The 21,818-nt window shown below is 43.3% G+C and overlaps 1 protein-coding gene across 1 annotated transcript; it reads right to left on the bottom strand.

The window, feature by feature from the left end:
* Window positions 1–2,070: 2,070 nt before the first annotated feature.
* On the bottom strand, window positions 2,071–20,296 carry LOC144259625 (carboxypeptidase A2-like). The gene is made up of 11 exons (XM_077807920.1): window positions 20,232–20,296; window positions 15,518–15,599; window positions 12,894–13,028; window positions 12,083–12,181; window positions 10,588–10,689; window positions 8,336–8,437; window positions 6,777–6,887; window positions 6,229–6,319; window positions 5,074–5,273; window positions 2,660–2,744; window positions 2,071–2,255 (listed from the first exon to the last, which is right to left on the bottom strand). Exons 1-11 carry the CDS (start codon window positions 20,294–20,296, stop codon window positions 2,071–2,073), a joined length of 1,257 nt encoding a protein of 418 aa, XP_077664046.1.
* Between the last annotated feature and the right edge of the window lie 1,522 nt (window positions 20,297–21,818).

A 21,818-nucleotide genomic window follows, 5' to 3' on the forward strand; every position in this document is an offset into this window, starting at 1 on the left:
GTTTTCTTTGCTGCGTTTATGATCACAGAAGGCTGGGAGAGCTAGCGCCATATTCCTGTCATGATTATAGATGCGAAGGGCTAGATTCTAGGCTGTGCTTCTCGAAAGGTGTTGCTCATGGAGAGGGTGTATATATACCACCTTTGTGCCCTCCGGATTCTGAGCTGCTGACGAGACTAGATTGTAAGTGAAAGCAAACGTCTCTGCTTCTGTACAGCAGCTTCCCCAGGGCTGCCTATGGTCTGCACAGCAATCCGGAATCCCCAGTAGCACTCCCCCTCTCATCCCTGACACCATCCCCTTGTGCCCCTAACCTGCCCCTGCCCTGGGGTTTATGAGGGGGAGTAGCATTGGGCAATGTAGGTCAGGCATACACTGAGCCCTCTACACATACTTCTGTGCCCAGGGAATTCTTCCCCAGACCCTTGTGCCTTTGTATGGCCCCTAGACACTGCCAGACTGTCCGTCATGCTCCACCTCAGATGCAGCTGCATTTCACCGATGGATAAGTGATATTACCCAGACCACATTTTCAAACCTGGGTGCCTAAAGTTAGGCCCCTAAATTTAAATGTAGGCCCCTGAATAAGTTGAAGTCAATTGTAAGTGCGCATCAGCACTGAAAATCAAGCTGTGTTTATAATTGGGACCCCAAATATAGAAGATACTTTTGAAAATGTGGCCTTTAATCTTTCCGAGCCTCAGTTTTCCAAGTGTAACAAGGGTGTTGTGAGCATTGATTAGCTGGTTGCAAAGAATAAGTACTAATCACTGCTGTCATTCAGTTCAAATATAAGGCCCTTGTCAGACCCGTCTGGGATACGAGCCGCCGTGCTTGTCGCTGTCCCATAGACGGGATACCAGCAGGAGAGATGGGGCCAGGTCTGCGGAATCGCAGTTCTGAACGCAGGTGAAGGAAGTTTGTTTTATTTTCATTGCAAAAGAAGAAACTTTGAGGAAACCTAAGAAGGGTCAGGTGAAAAGTAAAAACCGGATTGTTAACACGGATAGGGAGGCAGTTTAATACTGGTGCTGGGGACTGAGCAATTGGGGGGACATGAGCTAAAAATTCAGATGCTGGGAGTAACTGATAGAGGCTTGGATTGAAGTTGTTTCATGCAGAGACAGATTTGCTGGAACCCGGACCAGGATGCTCTGTCACATGCACAGCCCATAGGACTTATGTTTCCTCCACTCCAAGGCAAATAATTCCCATCTTCTCTGAACCCACAAGCAGCCTCCTCCTGCCACATTGTAATTGTTCCACCACATTCCTATCTGATGAAGTGAGCTGTAGCTCACGAAAGCTCATGCTCAAATAAATTGGTTAGTCTCTAAGGTGCCACAAGTCCTCCTTTTCTCTTCACATTCCTATCGCCACCCCAGTGCAGGTCCCCCCACTGGCCTCTTCACCTATCTGGTAAGTGGCCTGTATTTTTGCCTGACTGGGCACAATTACCAATAATAATGGCAGTCAAATTTTCCACCCTAGTCTGATGGAACCCTGGGGTAGATTTCACCTTCCTCCACAGCATGGGGCATGGGTCACTTGCAGGGTTAAACTAGTGTAAATGGTGGATTCTCTGTAACTTTAAGTCTTTAAACCATGATTTGAGGACTTCAGTAACTCAGCCAGAGGTTAGGGGTCTGTTACAAGAGTGGGTGGGTGAGGTTCTGTGGCCCGTGATGTGCAGGAGGTCAGAAAAGATGATCCTGATGGTCCCTTCTGACCTTGAAGTCTACAAGTCTGCTCTTGCTTTACTCACAGGCTGCTACCTGTGTTTCTTTCTGAAGACCCACAAAAGGGTCTGTTACAGAATATTGGCCTGGTCCTAACATTTTGACGCTGTGTAAGAATTCCACAGATGGAAAAGCAAAGGCAGGGACAAGAGATGTACAGCCAGGAATCTTTACAGACAGACGCATCACTAAGTAGTTTGAACATACACAGGGCTTTTCATCGGCTGAATATACTACTACATTAGTACAAAGGAATCAGATTTGGGGTTTGTTTTCTAAATGACTGTTGGCTTCGTCCTTTTTATACTGTTGATTTGCCTCCCCACTTCTGTTAGTGATTGTCTCGCACATGCTCCATGATCTTCAGCAGACCGAGCCAGGTCTCTTCTGCAGTAGGGATGATTTGACTGGCTGGCAGAAGGAAGCCGTAGCGACCTGTGTCTCGCAACTCAAAGGCAAAGGAGTATTTGATGCCATAATCATAGGACCAGTCAATGCTTCCTCCACTGGCTTGGTCTGAAAGAGAGAGAGAGAGAAACCACACTGGGTGAGATGGAGACTGTACTGAGCTGGCTTGTGTCCAGGTGCACCAGTGCTGGCTAGTAGATGGAGTCCACTGGAGATGAGCATGCTTTGTACCTTTCAGGGTCAGGTCCTATATGAGGAAGTAAAGGGGCTTATTAGGGCTGGGAGTGCACTACTCAGACTGCACTGAATTTCTGGGAGTGGGCTCTATAAAGGTAACACTGGTGTGGGTCAGACATTAGGTCAGCCTGTGGGGGATCAGTTGGCAATTAGTGAGGGATCCCATTGACCCATCATTGACCCCTTCTAGTGGGATGAAGTCCCCACCTTGAGGAGGGAGGAGTGGACCCTTCCCCCACTACAACCCATCAAACTCAGAACTGCTCAATACTTACAGATAGTTGAGCAAATAGGCCCCACTTTATATGTCGTGTCATACAGTGAAGCCAGAGCACTGGCAGCAGCTTTCCCCACGGCGTTCTAGAGGGATCATGGAAGAGCCAGGAAGAAGTCAGATTAGGAAGATTAAACATTCAAACTAAAACAGGGGAGAGTTTCTACCCCAAACCTCATTTAAAAAAATATCCAAATTGGTTTAGAGCCAACCCTCACCCACCAAAAATTAGTTGTACTGAATCTATTAATGTCTGAATTGCTGTATAGCTAGACACTAGCTACAGCATCCACCAAGTGTACAATATTTTGGGAGGTATCCTGGCTGGCAGTGGCCCATACTATGTGCTTTAGAGGAAAGTGCAAGAAAGTCCCATGGATAATTATAGTATAATCTCCCCATTGGGAAAGTTTCTTCCAAATTCCCATGAGTTAGTGGTTGGTGTATGGTTTGATGCATATGTGGTGTGTAGTTCTTAAAAATATTAATATTCGTATTATGTTATCCTATCTAATGTAACTGTGGATGTTCTCATACTTAAAGAGAACCAGGAAGTTGGGACTAGATCCAGTGTGTGTGAGTATACTGTGTTGGGAACAGGGTGGTGAGACACCACCTGTTTACACAAGTAGGGATTTCTACTTTAAAGATATTGTCTTCTTCTTTTTTGCATTAATCCCATCAAATGGAGTCCACTCTATGAGTCCTCTCCCTCCAAAATGATCAATTCAATGTCTTATCTTTGTCACAGCACCTGCTAACAAGTCTTCATTTATAACATCCCACCACTTCTTTGGTCGCCCTCTCTGTCTTTCTTCTTCAGTCTTGATCTTGATCTTTCTTACCCAGATTGCTGTCAGGACTGTGTGCTTTACATAGAATCATAGAATATCAGGGTTGGAAGGGACCTCAGGGGGTCATCTAGTCCAACCCCCTGCTCGAAGCAGGACTGATCCCCAATTAAATCATCCCAGCCAGGGCTTTGTCAAGCCTGACCTTAAAAACTTCTAAGGAAGGAGATTCCACTACCTCCCTAGGTAACGCAATCCAGTGTGTCACCACCCTCCTAGTGAAAAAGTTTTTCCTAATATCCAACCTAAATCTCCCCCACTGCAACTTGAGACCATTACTCCTTGTCCTGTCATCCGCTACCACTGAGAATAGTCTAGATCCATCCTCTTTGGAACCCCCTTTCAGGTAGTTGAAAGCAGCTATCAAATCTCCCCTCATTCTTCTCTTCTGTAGACTAAACAATCCCAGTTCCCTCAGCCTCTCCTCATAAGTCATGTGTTCCAGTCCCCTAATCATTTTTGTTGCCCTTCGCTGGACTCTCTCCAATTTTTCCACATCCTTCTTGTAGTGTGGGGCCCAAAACTGGACACAGTACTCCAGATGAGGCCTCACCAATGTCGAATAGAGGGGAATGATCACGTCCCTTGATCTGCTGGCAATGCCCCTACTTATACATCCCAAAATGCCATTGGCCTTCTTGGTTACAAGGGCACACTGTTGACTCATATCCAGCTTCTCGTCCACGGTAACCCCTAGGTCCTTTTCTGCAGAACTGCTGCTGAGCCATTCGGCCCCTAGTCTGTAGCGGTGCATTGGATTCTTCCGTCCTAAGTGTAGGACTCTGCACTTGTCCTTGTTGAACCTCATCAGATTTCTTTTGGCCCAATCCTCCAATTTGTCTAGGTCCCTCTGTATCCTATCCCTACCCTCCAGCGTATCTACCTCTCCTCCCAGTTTAGTGTCGTCTGCAAACTTGCTGAGGGTGCAATCCACACCATCCTCCAGATCATTAATGAAGATATTGAACAAAACCGACCCCAGGGCCGATGACCAAATCATCTGAGCCTTCACTCCCTCATAGCAAGGCATGGGCTCAAAATAAGCAGAGGAAAACCAGAGTATATGGCATTGAATTTCAATCAGGTGAACACTGTAGAATTATCCTTAAAACTAGATGGTCAGACAATATCAACAATACAAAGTTTCAAGTATCTCGGTTCCAGTCCATCCAGTTTTAACATATGGCACAGAGTGTTGGGCAACAAAGATGAAACATGAGCAAATGATCTGTTCCACAGAACTACTAATGTTGAGATGGACGAGTGGTGTAAGCAAGAAAAACCACCTGAAGAATGTGTAGGTTAGAGACATGTTCAAAGTAACAACCATAAGCAAAACAATGAGGGAGGGAAGATAGTGTATGGGGGCAGATTCTCATTTCAGTCACACTTGAGGAGCCAAATTGATTTTAATGAAGTTGCTCCAGTACATGTGAGGGGAGAATTTAGCCCATGGTTATTGTCTTAAAAATGTCATTTTAATACGTGGCTAACACTCAAAATATGAAACGCAACTCAGTCAGGACAGAGAAAGGCTTAGGGTTAAGAAGCTGCTGTATCTCACCAGCTCTTTGTAGTCAGCAGGCTTGGTGCACTTATACCCAAAGGGGAACATCAGAAGCTGAGAGTAGCTGTGAAGGGTGAGGAATGCTTTGATCTTCCCATGGCTCTTGATAAAGTTTACAACATTTTTTACTTCCACTTCTGAGTTGGCGCTGGGTCCATGGTAAGAATCAGAGCAGGGGTTGGTACTGGCTCCAGGGCCTGTTGGTGCAAGTGAGGATCAAAGGCAAATCTGTAAAACTATAACTCAAGGGAATTCAAGATTGACACAAAGATGAAGTTGCCTAATACTGTACAGTGAAAACTCTAGCAAGAGGTCTTTTCTCATGGACAAGGCCTGACATACTGATAGATGATAGAAAAGTATTTAGAGAGAGTGAAAATTAGACAAAGGCATATTGCTACTACTGATAGATAACTCATGCCTTCTTTTGCTCCCTGGCAATCTATCAAGAAATTACTCTGATGAAATACGATTACTATCAGCTTTTACCATTTTATTTCTGAATCTCTTATGATATGGGCTTCTGCATCCATTGGGCCAGATTCTGATCTCAGTAACACCATTGTAAACCTGGAGTACTTCCACTGGCTTCAGTAGAGTTACCCTGGATTTACACTAGTATAATAGAGATCAAATCTGATCCATTAACTTTTGAATATACAACATGTGAGCTGATAGACATTTTTCTTCTAAGCTGATGCAGAAATGTAAGTCAATAATAACAGGGGGAAGCTGAAAATAGTTGATCTCATCCATCTTATTTTATAAAAAAACCCAAAACCAAATAGAATCCTTCCAGGCCTCCAGGTAAATAATGCATTTACCTGACAGTCTAGAGGCCAATAGTAGAGGGAGTGATGTGACAGCCTCAGCAGAGTGCATGCTGGGAGGGATGTCACATTGATGAAGGAGACATTGACCCAAGCAGAGCTAGACCATATTGAAACCTAAGCAAAAAATCCTTTGAATGAGTAAATGTGTTAGATGCCCTGTTTAGCCTGACATACTCTAGGCATTCAGCTCTATAATGGTAGAGATGCCTATATTTTGCATGTCACTTTTAAAAACTCCTAGATTGTCCCCCTGTGACTAGGTACATGGAAGGGAAACAGCTTTGGTAGTGACAACTGTAGCTGAAAACTCTTCTTCTACCTCCAAAGCCTGCATCCCAGTTCCTGTTTGGATCAACTCCAAAGCACAGGCTCCCAGAATTCTTAGAACGTGTCTTCCGCCACATACGATTCTGAAATAAAGAACCATAATGGGCTCAAAAGGAGCAAAGCTTGGTGATTTCATTAAAGCATCCAGTCAGAAATAGCTACCATTCATCTATAAGGGAAGCTCAGCCTATATTATCACAACTGTCCTTTCTGACCGTGGAATCTATGAATCTATAAGTGCAAGAGAGAAGCCTAATATGACTTCTGCTAGACTGGCAAGGGGGATGGACAAAGGAAAGCTGTGGAAGCACTGGTGAATACCCAGAAGGGAACAATGATGGATTAGATGGCTCAGTAGGTCTCTGTGGTGACCCTACCCTACTGTGATTTACCTTTACAAGGCTAAATATGGATCTGCTGAACATGTTTTTCTAAAACAAAACTTTCAATTTTTTGATGGCATGGCAGATCACTGCCCAGCTTCCAGAAGTGCCTGATTCGGTTTGGAAATGGGGGTGTAATCACACCGTGGTTACTCACTTTGGTATGAGTGAATGCATATCCATCAGGGTTTGTAACAACCAGCAGGAAAATGTCCATTCTGTTTAACAGGGAGGTGACAGATGTATTGTTCCCATACGCAGACGCAATCTAAGCAGAGACAAAATACATTCTAACATGCTTATCACAGTCGCTTCTTCCCCAAATGTTCATACTGTAATCGTTATGTAGTGGGATTGGGTTAAGCAGGGTTGGAGTGTACAGTACAGCTGCATTTCTCTGGTGGCTTAGTCATTTTCAGCAGAATTTATGTTCACATTTTAAAATAATTTAATTTTTTGGCCCTTCTGTTGGCAAAGATAACCTTCCCAGTGCAACTCTTTCTCTCTGAGACTGCAGACTGAAACAATTGCTCTGCGGGGTGTGAACCACCCTTATTCATTTCAGTGGAACATGAGCCCTGAAACTTGATGACAAATAAGAGACACTTTAAAAGTTACTGTCTTGTTGGTACGTCATCTGTCGTATTGGTGTGACTGTCTCTAAACAATATGTAATTGTACAGATGTAGGGTAGTGGTGAAAGCGCAGCATTGGGAGTCATGACTCCTGGACACTGTTCTCAGCTCTGTCAGTGATTCACTGTGAGACCTTGGGCAAGTCATTTAACCTCTCTGTGCCTCAGTTTTCCATTAGTTATGAGGCTAGTAAGACTGACATACCGCAAAGAGGAGCTATGAGACTGAAATAAATGGCTGTAAAGCCATCCGAGATCTTTAGATAAAAAGTGCTACAGACAAGTAAAGCATTATTTACTGCATAAAAATCAATACAGTTGATTCTGGGTTATGTTAGATCATTATAGAATACTTGCCATGCTAATACTGTACCAAATTCTGGTTGGGTTACAGTACAAGTTCGAAGTAGAAAGGAAATAAAAATGTATCTACAAAAGAACATCTAGGGCCTGACTCTCTTCTGCCTTGCATGCTGTGTAACCATTTATTCCTCTGCAAAATGAGAGCAAAATGGGTGTAAAACACTAAGTCAGAATGGAGAATCAAGCCCTTGATCTGTGTAAAATATACTACAGATTTATGAATAAGCTGTTTTCTCACAGTAGGTGTTGTTTTTTCTCTCAGAGGCAATAATGAATTAATGTCTCCATGTAGTGATAGGAGTCAGTGTGTTGCTGGAAGTGCAGATGAGACATAAAACTGAATTACTGACATTTGCTGTTAAAGATCCCATGTGACTTTTCGCAAGAGTAGGGCTATTAAATTTGATGTCCTGACCAAATTGCTTTTTTCTGACCTAAAATTCCCCTTATAGTTTCAATTGTATACAGCATTTTTCACTACCTGTTTTAAATTTCTGTGCAGTGTTAAGCAACTGCCATGTTCCACCCCAGAAGTAGGTGTATTTCATGGGTGGGTGAAGCAATCCCTATAAACCTTGGTTGGTAAAGGATATGCAGCAGACCATTCTGGTATCTTTTCATGAAAGGTGCTGTATATGGGCAATGTATTCTTTTAAACGTTTTATCAATCAATAATAGTCTGTAGCCATCCCAGGAGAAAAGAAAGTCAATCCACTAACCTTTTTAGCTGTCCACAGTGCAGTTGCCTGGGTGATCCATTCTCGGGAGTGGATACCGGCATCGAGCCAAATGGCAGGACGGTTGGTTCCTCCAGTGCTGAACTGCAAAATGAAACATACACTTTAAAAACCCTCACTAGCGCGAGTCCTCTCATTTCCTATCCCACTCGTTTTTCCATCTGAAATATCGAAAATGATTGAAAAGCAACGGAGTTGCATGGCATAAAACTGGTGTAATGGAGTGGAGAATCAGACCCTGTGATGGCATATTTGCCTTAATGCTGCTGGTAATCTTGCCAGATTTACCAGTTCATTGACTTAACATTGTCATTTGCAGTTTTTGCCACAGCTTCACCAAGGGCAAGTCATGCCGGACTAATCTAATTGCCTTCTGTGATGAGATAACTGGCTCTCTGGATAAGGGGAAAGCAGTGGATGTGGTGTTCCTTGACTTTAGCAAAGCTTTTGACACAGTCTCCCACAGTATTCTTGCCAGCAAGTTAAAGAGGTATGGGCTGGATGAATGGACTATAAGGTGGATAGAAAGCTGGCTAGATTGTCAGGCCCAATGGGTAGTGATCAATGGCTCCATGTCTAGTTGGCAGCCAGTATCAAGTGGAGTGCCCCAAGGGTCGGTCCTGGGGCCGGTTTTGTTCAATATCTTCATAAATGATCTGGAGGATAGTGTGGATTGCACCCTCAGCAAGTTTGCAGACGACACTAAACTGGGAGGAGAGGAAGATATGCTGGAGGGTAGGGATAGGATACAGAGGGCCCTAGACAAATTAGAGGATTGGGCCAAAGGAAATCTGATGAGGTTCAACAAGGACAAGTGCAGAGACCTGCACTTAGGACGGAAGAATCCAGTGCACCGCTACAGATTAGGGATCGAATGGCTCGGCAGCAGTTCTGCAGAAAAGGACCTAGGGGTTACAGTGGACGAGAAGTTGGATATGAGTCAACAGTGTGCCATTGTTGCCAAGAAGGCTAATGGCATTTTGGGATGTATATGTAGGGGCATTGCCAGCAGATCGAGGGACGTGATCGTTCCCCTCTATTCGACATTGGTGAGGCCTCATCTGGAGTACTGTGTCCAGTTTTCGGCCCCACACTACAAGAAGGATGTAGAAAAATTGGAAAACGTCCAGCAGAGGGCAACAAAAATGATTAGGGGACTGGAACACATGACTTATGAGGAGAGGCTGAGGGAACTGGGATTGTTTAGTCTGCTGAAGAGAAGAATGAGGGGGGATTTGATAGCTGCTTTCAACTACCTGAAAGGGGGTTCCAAAGAGGATTGATCTAGACTGTTCTCCGTGGTACCAGATGACAGAACAAGGAGTAATGGTCTCAAGTTGCAGTGGGGGAGGTTTAGGTTGGATATTAGGAAAAACTTTTTCACTAGGAGGGTGGTGAAACACTGGAATGTGTTACCTAGGGAGGTAGTGGAACCTCCTTCCTTAGAAGTTTTTAAGGTCAGGCTTGACAAAGCCCTAGCTGGAATGATTTAGTTGGGGATTGGTCCTGCTTTGAGCAGGGGGTTGGACTAGATGACCTCCTGAGGTCCCTTCCAACCCTGATAGTCTACGATTCTAGGATTCTGCTCCCTGTTCTCCTCTATTTCTGATGAGGAAGCCGCTGTGTACACACATAATATCTTCAGCAGCCCCATATGGGCCCCTTATTCATATCTGTTGTTAAGGCAGCCAGGATCCAACAAAAATTAAGGGTATGTACCATTATTCTAAATGAGCATCTTTGGCACAGTGCCACCTAAGAGCTAAGTAAGCGACTCAATCTCACGCTTGACAGTGGCTTTCCTATTTGGACCAACATAAATTGAACAAAGCCAATATTTGGAATGAGTCAGGTTTTTTCCTATTTTTGAAAACCAAGGTTCCAGTTTTTCAAGGATACTGAAGACCCTGAGGCATAAACACAAAGTTCTGATTATTTGCAGTGATTAAAGATCCCATAATACTTTTTTGCAAGAGTCAGGGTGTTGGCCCAGGGTCCTGGCCAAATTCACATGTGGATAATTCCATAAAGCTGCCTTCTGCAGTATCTCCTTGGCAAAGTTATTTTTAAAAAGTGTTACTCGGTTCTGCTGAACAGCTGTTGCATTAATGACTAGCGGTGGCTGCAGTTTAGTGGTGGGTGGACTGATTTCTCTCTCTAGATGCTTTGGGATGTTTTGGATGGACAGGTGTTAGAGAAATGTAAAGTTGTTGTTATATGCACAGGAACAATACCTTGAGAATGTACATGGGCCGCTTTTCATAAGACTCTCCAATCTTTTGCTTGCTCACAAGGCTGGGGTAGTCAGCTGCAAGATCATCCAGTGCTGCATAAATCTAAAATTTAAAATAATGACAGAGTTTATATTCTATCAAATATTTTTATGCTAATCCTTGCGTTGATGTGAGAGCTTTCTCCTTTGTAGTGCTTGCTACCTGCAGCCTGCCTGTATTTCTCCGCTTCACTTTCCATTTACTTTCCACCCTCACAAAACACCTCTCTTCTCTCTTGCCTGTACAGCTTCATTTTTCTCTCTTTCAGCTATTATCTAGTAGCTCTGATGTGGAATTATCTAATTCTGCAAAGCATTTTGGGGTGCAGTTTATAAAAAAGATCCTACAAAAAAGCAATTTGGACCACATATTTCTGAGAAGGGGATCCCCTCATTCTTCACCCCCTTACTTCCCAATTGTTGCCCTCAAAAGCTCTGCATCACAGCAGACCTTTCTTGGCTGAGAAGGGCTAGAATTGGCTTCCTCTAAAGCCCCCCAACATTGCTCTGTGTGTAGGCCAGAGAAGGGGGTTCCCTGGAGGGTATTGTTTGATGCCATTCTCCCAAAGGAGGGACCTGAGCCCTCTCTCCTTGGTATGGGCTAACACTCTATCTCCAGACTGATCATTAGAGCAACGTGGAAGATGGTCTGTCGTCTCTGACACTGAACTCACACACTGCCAGTCACAACCAATGTCACATGGAAGAAAGTTGTATAAAATCAGTTTTCTGGTGCACTTAGTAGGCCTGTCTCTGATCTCAGTCATTCCAAGGTAAATCTGCAGTTACTCCACAGAAGTCAATAGAGTTACACTGGTAAAAAAAACAAACCCAGCATGAGATCCAAATCAGACACATTTTATTTTGATGAGACAATACACCTAGCATTTTTATTATCTAAAATAAGTGTGACATTCAATAGCTGTTCATCAAGACACAGGAGGCCACATAATGCAGCAAGATAGGACCTGCAACACATGAATAAATCATTGCTCCGTCTAGTTTGGTACCCTGGTTCCTGTAGCAACAAAAGAGACCATGCATGCAACTAAAACTAGCCTAACAATATGGGAGCCCAGCACTGGGATGGAGATGCTGCAGGCCTGGATTAAAGTGAATTGATAGAGCTATGTTTGGGGCCCAGACTGGAATAACAGAGAAATGAGAAATATTGGCAGAGCTGTATGAGAGGTTTGTTGAGCACTTGCTTGTATATTCCTACCTTTTAGCAACTGAGAGTAATCCCTCAATGTGATGAGTCCAAAATAAGCTCATTATAAAACACAGCAGACCTACTTGTAATGGTGTGAGATATTAAAACCACTGTGGAGAATGCAAAAAGGAAGACAAGAAGGAATTCAACATACTTACAAAGAATGTTTGAGTGGCGGTGACATGCAAAAGCAGGACAGAATTAAATAATCTCTCCCCCAAAGAGCTGAACTTGAAATACTTACAGATTCTAAGGGGTGATAAGCTCCATAGTTGAAATTACTGGTGCCACGTTCCCTTTGTTGATTGTTGACCATCTCTTGCTTTTCTTCCTCTATTATGACCTAAACCAAGCAATTCAAATCTGTGAGGAAGGCCAACTTCTTCGGCAGGATTTTAATCAAGTGTCAGAATTGGGAAATGAAGTTGCAGCACTCCCCACAAGCTCTGCCCTGGTGTCAGACTCCAGACACAACTGCAGAATAGCTGGATGTTTCACTAAACTCATAGGCAGTGAAATAGGTAACACTGTTGGCATTTAAATGGTCAACATTAAGTTTCATGAAGCTGAATGGGGATAGTGTCAGAATTCCTGAAAAAGGAGCAAGGTTGGTACTGCAAAGAGTTAACCGTGATTTAGCTGGTGTGTTGGAAATACTGCTTTTCAAGAGTCCCGCAGTTCAGTGCCAAACAGAGATGTTTTTCTCACACTGTGATGTAGGGTTCTCGTAACTTGAGGGGAGCCAACATCATTCTTGGAAAATGTTGTCAGACTCTTAATAGCTAAATACATGGTCTACAAAGAATAGTAGAAGCATGCCTATCCATGTGGAAAGAGGAACTTAAAACAGACCCTGCATCACTGATCTGGTACCCTGTTGTGAGATTTGTAGTTGGTTTTCACAAGATTTAGGGAAATCTGCATTGGTACAGGTAGGCTTATGAGACGCAAGAATCTTTAGCACTGTGTATTGCTTCTACTACAAATAACATCAATGAGCATAAATGCAGGGATTAGGGAAATAAATCACGCATCAGTGAAGTACTTTTGTCTACCTGCAGGTCTTTCAGCAGAATAGAGTACTCGATGTGGTGGGACTCCAGGAAGACTTTGACTGCTTGGAGACTGGGAAAGGGGACTCGAATATCCACAGGAAGTGCTGGGTTTGAGGGGCGTAGCCAGAAATCAAGCTGAAGAGAAGACAAACAATACAGATCAAGGAATCATTTCAGAAAAATGGACTTTAGGGAACATCTCTCAAGAAGCCCCGAAAATGTCTGACTCCCCCAAGTTGGGATAACGCCTTTGGTTTTGCACCGCTTCACACTTTAGCATATTCCATTATCTGAGACTCTCGAATCACTATATAAACAATCATTACTGGGCTTCACAACACCCTTGCAACATATAAGTATGACTGTCCTCACTTCACAAATAGGGAAATGAGGCCCTGGGAAAGACAAAAGCTGGCATTTTCATTGACTTCAATAGCACTTCAGCAGCATAAGTGAAAGGAGATTTTGTACCATATCTATTATGACTCTTGTATTTTCCCCTCACCAGCTATAGTTCCAAGAAATGCTCAATATGTAGATGATTATCTGATACTATATACGTTGCTTTTGCTTCTTTTATAGTGTTGCACATTTTATCTTGCATGTATATAAATACAAATAAATAAAATAGATTAATTTTAAGAGAAGTTCTCATCAGTGGTCATAAAATCTATACTGCCTAGTGTTTTACATCATGCTTATCTTCCTCATAACACAATACATACATTAATTAATTACCATACTGTCAGTAGAAGACCAGTATATACATATGATCATCCCTGTTTTAAAAGGAGGAAACTGAAACACAGAGGTTTAAAGTAGGGTGACCAGATAGCAAGTGTGAAAAATCAGGAGTGGGGATGGGGGTAATAGGCGCTTATATAAGAAAAAGCCCCAAATATCAGGACTGTCCCTATAAAATCGGGACATCTGGTCACCCTAGTTTAAAGTGACTTTGTCAAGGTTCCTTCCCCACTCTGAACTCTAGGGTACAGATGGGGGGACCTGCATGAAAGATCCCCTAAGCTTATTCTTACTAGCTTAGGTTAAAAACTTCCCCAAGGTACAAACTTTGCCTTGTCCTTGAACCCTATGCTGCCACCACCAAGTGTTTTAAACAAAGAACAGGGAAAGAGACCACTTGGAGACGTCTTTCCCCAAAATATCCCCCCAAGCCCTACACCTCCTTTCCTGGGGAAGGCTTGATAATAATCCTCACCAATTGGTACAGGTGAACACAGACCCAAACCCTTGGTTTTAAGAACAATGAAAAATCTATCAGGTTCTTAAAAGAATAATTTTATTTAAAGAAAAGGTAAAAGACTCGCCTCTGTAAAATCAGGATGGTAAATACTTTACAGGGTAATCAGATTCAAAACATAGAGACTCCATCTAGTCAAAACCTTAAGTTACAAAAAGACACAAAAACAGGAATATACATTGGTAAGAATAAGCTTAGGGGGGTCTTTCATGTGGGTCCCCACATCTGTACCCTAGAGTGCAGGAGTTGTAAGGCTTGCATTCCTGATCTGTTCCCGGCTAAAGCATCACACAGACAGGCCAAACCCTTTGTTCCCCCCCCCCCCCCGCCTCCAGATTTGAAAGAATCTTGTCCCCTCATTCGCCATTTTGGGTCAGGTGCCAGCGGGGTTACCTTAGCTTCTTAACCCTTTACAAGTGAAAGGATTTTGCCTCTGGCCAGGAGGGATTTTATAGCACTGTATACAGAAAGGTGGTTACCCTTCCCTTTATATTTATGACAGACTTTCGTTAGGTCAGGCGCAATTAGGTACAGGATTCAAACTCAGGAGTTCCTGTTTCCAGGATGGGGCTAAGACTACTAGATCATGCCTCTTATATTGAGCATGAACCAGCACCGTGACACCGTTGTGAAAAAAACTAAATATCATGCTGGGATAAATTAACAGAAGTATCATATGTAACAATGGGAGGTTATTGTTCCACTCTGCTTGGCATTGGTGAGGTCTCAGCTAGAGTACTGTGTTCAGTTTTGGGCCCCACACTTTAAGAAAGATGTGGACAAATTGAAGAGAGTCCAGAGGGGAGTGACAAAAAACAATAAAACCTCACCTATGAAGAAAGGTAAAAAAACCCTGGGCTTTTATTTAGTCTGGAGAAAAGAAGACCTGGGGGGGGGCGGGGGGGCCTGATAACAGTCTTTAAATATGTTAAGAGCTGTTGCAAAGAGGACGGTGATTAATTATTCTCCATGTCCATGGAAGGTAGGATAGGAAGTAATCAGATTAATTTGCGGGAAGGGAGATTTAGGTTAGATATTAGGAAAAACTTTCTAACTATAAGAGTAATTAACACTGGACCAAGGACAGTTGTGAAATCCTGATCATTGGAACTTTTGAAGAATAAGTTAGACAAACATTTGTCAGGGATGTTGGTCCTGCCTCAGTGCAGAGAGCAGGACTAGACCTCCCAAGGTCCCCTCCAGCCCTACATTTTTATTATTCTATACTATTATTATTTATTTATGGCAGCTCCCACGTTGTGATAAGCAATTTCCAAACAAAAAAAGGGAGGCACAATCCCTGCCCTGAAGAACTCACAGTCTGAAAGATTAACAAATGCCTGTAGAAAGTGTAATGACACACCTGAAGATGCTCCAGTGTTTCTAACAGCTGTAGTTTGTTAATCTCTTCTTCACTGTTTGCCTTCACCCTAAGAACCTGGTCGCTACAAAAAATGAAATAAATCTTATCAAATGGGCTTATGGAAAATAGATCTTGTCAGATTAACTTGCTGTTATTTTTTGATGAGATTACAAATGTGGCTCATAATGGTAGTATTGTGTTGATGTTAGATTTCTGTAAGGCATTTGACTTGGCACTGCATGATATTTTGATTAAAAAACTAGCATGATACAAAATCACCATGGCACATATTAAATGGATTAAAAACTGGCTAGCTAATAGGTTTCAAAGTGTAAATGTAAATGGGAAATCAACATTGAGTTGGTGTGTTTCTAATGGGGTCCAGCAGGGATCAGTTCTTGGCTCTATGTTGACCTGGAAGAAAATATTCGTTACTGATAAAGTTTGCAGATGACACAAAGATGTGGGGAGTGGTAAGGTATGAAAAGGACAGGTCACTGATACAAAGCAATCTGTTATGCTTGGTGAGCTGAGGGCAATCAAACAATATATGTCGTGTTACAACCAAATGTAGGTCAGATGACTAAGAACAAAAGAATGCAGGCCATACTTACAGGATGTGGGATTCTATCCTGGGAAGCAGTGACTCTATAACAGATTTGGGGGCCATGATCAGCTAAACATGAGCTCTCAGTGTGATGCTAAAAGGGCTGTGGGTCTTGAATATATAAACAGGGAAATACTGAGTGGGAATAGGGAGGTTATATTACCTCTGTGTTTGGCACTGGAATGACCACTACTGGATACTGTGTCCAATTCTGGCGTTCACAATTCAAGAAGGAGTTTGAAAAATTGGAGAGGCTTCAGAGACGAATCATGAGAACAATTAAGGAGTTGGAAAACATACCTTATAGTGAGAGACTCAAGGAGCTTAATCTACTTATCTTATCAAATAAAAGATCAAGGGGTGATTTGATCACAGTTTATAAGTACCAACGTGGAGAAGAGACAGTTGATAACAGAGGGCTCTTCAGTCTAGTATACAAAGGTATAACAAGATTGTATTGCTGGAAGTTGAAGCTAGACAAATTCAGACTAGAAACAAGGTGTAATTGTTTCACAGTGAGAGTAATTAACCATTGGAGCAATTTACTAAGGGTTGTGGTAGATTCTTCATCAATGGACATTTTTGTATCAAGACTGGACCTTTTCCTAAAATATATGCTGTACTACAATCACAGCTATTGGATTTGAAGCATGAATTAATTCAGGGAAGTCCAATGGCCTGTGTTATGCAGGAGGAGAGACTAGATTATCACAGTGGTCCCTTCTGGCCTTGGAATCCATGAATCTATTAAGTCAGCTCTACAGTTTGATGTTATATATAATGCACTTCTCCATTCTTGTCTCCAGCTTCAAAAGACAGGCATCCCAAAGGCAAATAAACTCATGAAAACTCAGTGCTGACAAGGTTCCAGGATGGACCAAAAGAGAGTCATTTTGCATTTATTTTATTCTATCTATCTTTTATTCTATCTTGAAAACTCATGGCGATTGGGGGAAGTCCCGGACGTCTGGAAAAAGGCTAATGTAGAGCCCATCTTTAAAAAAGGGAAGAAGGAGGATCCTGGGAACTACAGGCCAATCAGCCTCACCTCAGTCCCTGGAAAAATCATGGAGCAGGTCCTCAAGGAATCAATTCTGAAGCACTTCGAGGAGAGGCAAGTGATCAGGAACAGTCAGCATGGATTCACCAAGGGCAAGTCATGCCTGACTAATCTAGTTGCCTTCTGTGACGAGATAACGGGCTCTGTGGATGAAGGGAAAGCAGTGGACGTGTTGTTCCTTGACTATAGCAAAGCTTTTGATGCGGTCTCCCATAGTATTCTTGCCAGCAAGTTAAAGAAGTATGGGCTGGATGAATGGACTATAAGGTGGATAGAAAGCTGGCTAGATTGTCGGGCTCAACGGGTAGTAATCAATGGCTCCATGTCTAGCTGGCAGCCGGTATCAAGTGGAGTGCCCCAAGGTCAGTTCTGGGGCTGGTTTTGTTCAATATCTTCATAAATGATCTGGAGGATAGTGTGGATTGCACCCTCAGCAAGTTTGCAGACGACACTAAACTGGGAGGAGAGGTAGATATGCTGGAGGGCAGGGATAGGATACAGAGGGACCTAGACAAATTGGAGGATTGGGCCAAAAGAAATCTGATGAGGTTCAACAAGGACAAGTGCAGAGTCCTGCACTTAGGACGGAAGAATCCCATGCACCGCTACAAACTAGGGACTGAATGGCTCGGCAGCAATTCTGCAGAAAAGGACCTAGGGGTTACAGTGGACGAGAAGCTGGATATGAGTCAACAGTGTGCCCTTGTTGCCAAGAAGACCAATGGCATTTTGGGATGTATATGTAGGGGCATTGCCAGCAGATTGAGGGATGTGATTGTTCCCCTCTATTCGACATTGGTGAGGCCTCATCTGGAGTACTGTGTCCAGTTTTGGGCCCCACACTACAAGAAGGATGTGGAAAAATTGGAGAGAGTCCAGCAGAGGGCAACAAAAATGATTAGGGGACTGGAACATATGACTTATGAGGAGAGGCTCAGGGAACTGGGGATGTTTAGTCTGCTGAAGAGAAGAATGAGGGGGAATTTAATAGCTGCTTTCAACTACCTGAGAGGTGGTTCCAAAGAGGATGGATCTAGACTGTTCTCAGTGGTAGCAGATGACAGAACAAGGAGTAATGGTCTCAAGTTGCAGTGGGGGAGGTTTAGGTTGGATATTAGGAAAAACTTTTTCACTAGGAGGGTGGTGAAACACTGGAATGCGTTACCTAGGGAGGTGGTGGAATCTCCTTCCTTAGAAGTTTTTAAGGTCAGGCTTGACAAAGCCCTGGCTGGGATGATTTAGTCGGGGATCGGTCCTGCTTTGAGCAGGGGGTTGGACTAGATGACCTCCTGAGGTCCCTTCCAACCCTGATATTCTATGATTCTATGATCTTTCTTTCTCCCCCTTCTCCTGTTTGTATGTAATCTGCCTTCTTAGATTGTAAGCTTTTCTGGGGCAGGGACTGAATCTTTGAATGTGTTTTGTAACACCTAGAACAATGGAGCTCTGACTGGAGCCACTAGAAGCTACTGTAATATAAATATCAAATCATAATAATAATCATAGAGCCCAGAACATGTCCCTGTGTAGCTCTGCTGTTACACCTGGGAGCTCTGCATCTCTGGGGGTGCAAACCTGCCAGCTGACTTGTGCTCTTATTTTAGCTAGTAATTACTTTTTTTCTATTGTCCATTGGCTTCCACTCACACAGTAGAAACTTACACAGAACAGATACAGCAGGGAAAACAGCAGTGCAAGTTTCCCTTGCTAATATACTTCATTTTAAATCTGGTGGGACCACCCTTAACGTGAGAGAGAAGTATCCAGGCTCCTAGCAATCCTTGGCCACTCCACTTAGACTGTCAAGAAAGTTGCAAATTATGTGCTAAGTGAATGTATGGATGTTTGTTCACTGGGATCTGGTGTCTATTTCCCACATTCTAGCAGACATCCATCAGATTTTGTGTTATATTTTAGTCAAGTTCTTATACACTTAATGAGATTAAAAGGCTTAAAGCACATATTTTAATGCAATGTGTGAATAAACCTGTGTAACCTCATGCTGTAAGATATTATAATACAAATTACTTAGTAAGGTTCTGAAAGAGATTAGACATTTATACCCAAAGAGAGAGAGAGAGAGAGAGAGAGAGAGAGAGGAATCTGCAGGGACACTACCTCGGATAAAAATGAACAGAGGCTATCAATCTTTATGCTTGAGGAACACAGTTGAAGCTGAGCTGTGCAAAACTTTGGGACTGAAAGGAACAACTCTTGCCCAGGATTGGGGTTAAACTCAGATTATTTTGCAAGATTCATGAACGTTTTGAGCTACTCTTGATCCACTTTTGAGTGAACTTGGGGCCAGATAATGGTTCTGAATCAAAACCGTGTGAAACTGGGCAGTTTCAACTCAGTTTCATTTTTCATTTTTGGGCTTCCTTAAAATTCAAAGCAAACCTCAAGGGACTGTAAACAAGAAATCAGAACCCTGAATCTCAGCACCCCTGTTCTCTGGACAAGTTTGGATCTGGAACCTGATTCTAATTTTCCTTATGGGACCCTATTTCTATAATGAGCCAAACCAAATTCGTGGGTCCAAACATTCTCAAACTTTGTGGTGAGATTCAGATCCACTTCCAGATCCGTACCTTTGAGGCTGATTCCTAGCTCTATAATAAGCTGAAGCAAAATCCCAGGTAAACCTGAACTTTGGGGAAATTTAAATCAATCCCTACCCCAGACTCTGTAGCATGAACCCAACTCTCCTGTGAACTCAGATCAATCGAAAGAAATTGTTTCCTCAGACCCCTGAGAACCAAACTGCTGTGCCTTCTACAGCTCTAGATGTACTACATAATTAAGTGCATTATATGGACTTTAGTCCTTCCTCTGGATCACTGACTGTCAAAACAGCATCATGATCCCTCTCAATAAAAGATCTGAGATGCACAGAAAAAGCCAAGATGATACTTTGTGAAAACTAATTAGCTAATGAAAAGCAAAGTATGTGCCCCCAACCTTTTCAATTAAGGTACTCAAAGATGAAAAAGTTTTAGAATAACATGGCCTTTGAATCAGAGATCTTCTGTTAAAATATAACTCACCCAGCAAATGTTTCTAGGCACCAGGCAGCCCCAGTGAGGGCGCTGAAGAACAAAATCAGCCTCATGTCTGAAGGGTTAGCCAGAGACAGAAGTCCAATGATCTAGCAAGCAAGGCCATATTTATATAAAGGGCCTGATATGTCCTCCCTCTTCAACTAAAGTGGTATCTGAATCCCATATGATTGAATTCCCACATATGTCAAAACTTTCAAGGTAGTTGGGCAGACAAGGATGTAATTTCTCCTCTCAGGGTACTTTCCACTCTGATGTTGTGATAATTGGCAGCTGGCTGGGCCAAATTCAGCAAAGCTGGCACAGGAAGGTGTCAAGTTCAAAGCTTTGCCGGCAAAGCTCTATATGCTCCAGAGGAGCTTCAGCCCTCAAGGAGACGGTGTTTCCCCCAGTGGAGTTGAAGGCAGCTTTAATGCCTTTTGGAAATACACAGGAGCTCCACTGCCAGATGCTCTGCCCAGCCTGGCCATACCCTGTTTCTGGGGTGAAAGTAACTTAAAGAACTTACCGGTACACCGGAGTCCTGAGCAGGGCCAGGGCCTCGACTAGAAGGGGTGGGGCCTAAACCAGAAGAGGTGGAGCCTTTAGAGCCCCAGGCCCTTTAAATCAAGATTTTAATTCGCCGACGGAGCCCCAAGGCTCCCTGCTGCCTCCGCTATCCAGAAGCCCCAGCCCCTTTAAATTGCTGCTGGGGGAAGCCGGTCCGGTATGGCGCACCGGCTCTTGCCGGTACGCCATATTGGACCGGCTTACTTTCACCTCTGCCCCTTTCACAAGCATGGCTCACTTCTGGCATTGCAGTGGCTCTGTCCCTGTTACTACGGTTGTTGCCATTTTGCCCTGTCGCACGCTGGTACTCAGCAGAAGTTCAGCTTAATTCCTCAATGAATTTGTCCCACTATACGTAAAATGGAGGAACTCCTGTGTTACACCTGCTGTGGAAAGAGATGTCTTCACTAGGCCCTGCCAAGGCAATGATATTTATATTTTTAAATAAACACACTCTTATGCATACATTAACCAGCACATTGTGCTGGGTACATTTATTGTCTGTAGCCAAGTTTTATTGAAATGAGTCATTTCCTTGAACCTTCCCATGCTGTGTTTTTACACAGGTTCTGTCTACCTAGTGCAATGGCTTCAAGCAAACAAAAACCCAGGTATAGCTCAAATGAAGGCAAGTCACGTGGTGATACCCCTGGAGGAATTGTCTTCTAATGAACAGTTCTTCCCATGAGGAGGTGGCATGGGATTAAAGAAATGCTGGGACAGCCATTTTCTTGTCCTCTTGGCTTTGCAGCGAAGACAGGGCTGTTCCCTGATCCAGTGGCTCCCCATATTCCTTTGCTTCAGTAGTTCTATCTTTCGCTGCCTAAGGCTAGCTGAGGTGGGGATATATTCTGTTTCACTTTCCTTCCCCAAGGATGCCCCCAAATCCAAGTCCTCGCTACTTATGTCTGAGGAGTCGCTATCACAGACAGTCTGCTGGCTGAGCTTTGAGACGAACCTTGCTTTCTTCATTTCTAAGTAGGCCCAGGCTGTGGCCACCTCTGAATAGAGGATGGGGTCAGTGGA

This window comes from Eretmochelys imbricata, chromosome 1, assembly GCF_965152235.1.
Source record: "Eretmochelys imbricata isolate rEreImb1 chromosome 1, rEreImb1.hap1, whole genome shotgun sequence".
NCBI lineage: Eukaryota > Metazoa > Chordata > Testudines > Cheloniidae > Eretmochelys > Eretmochelys imbricata.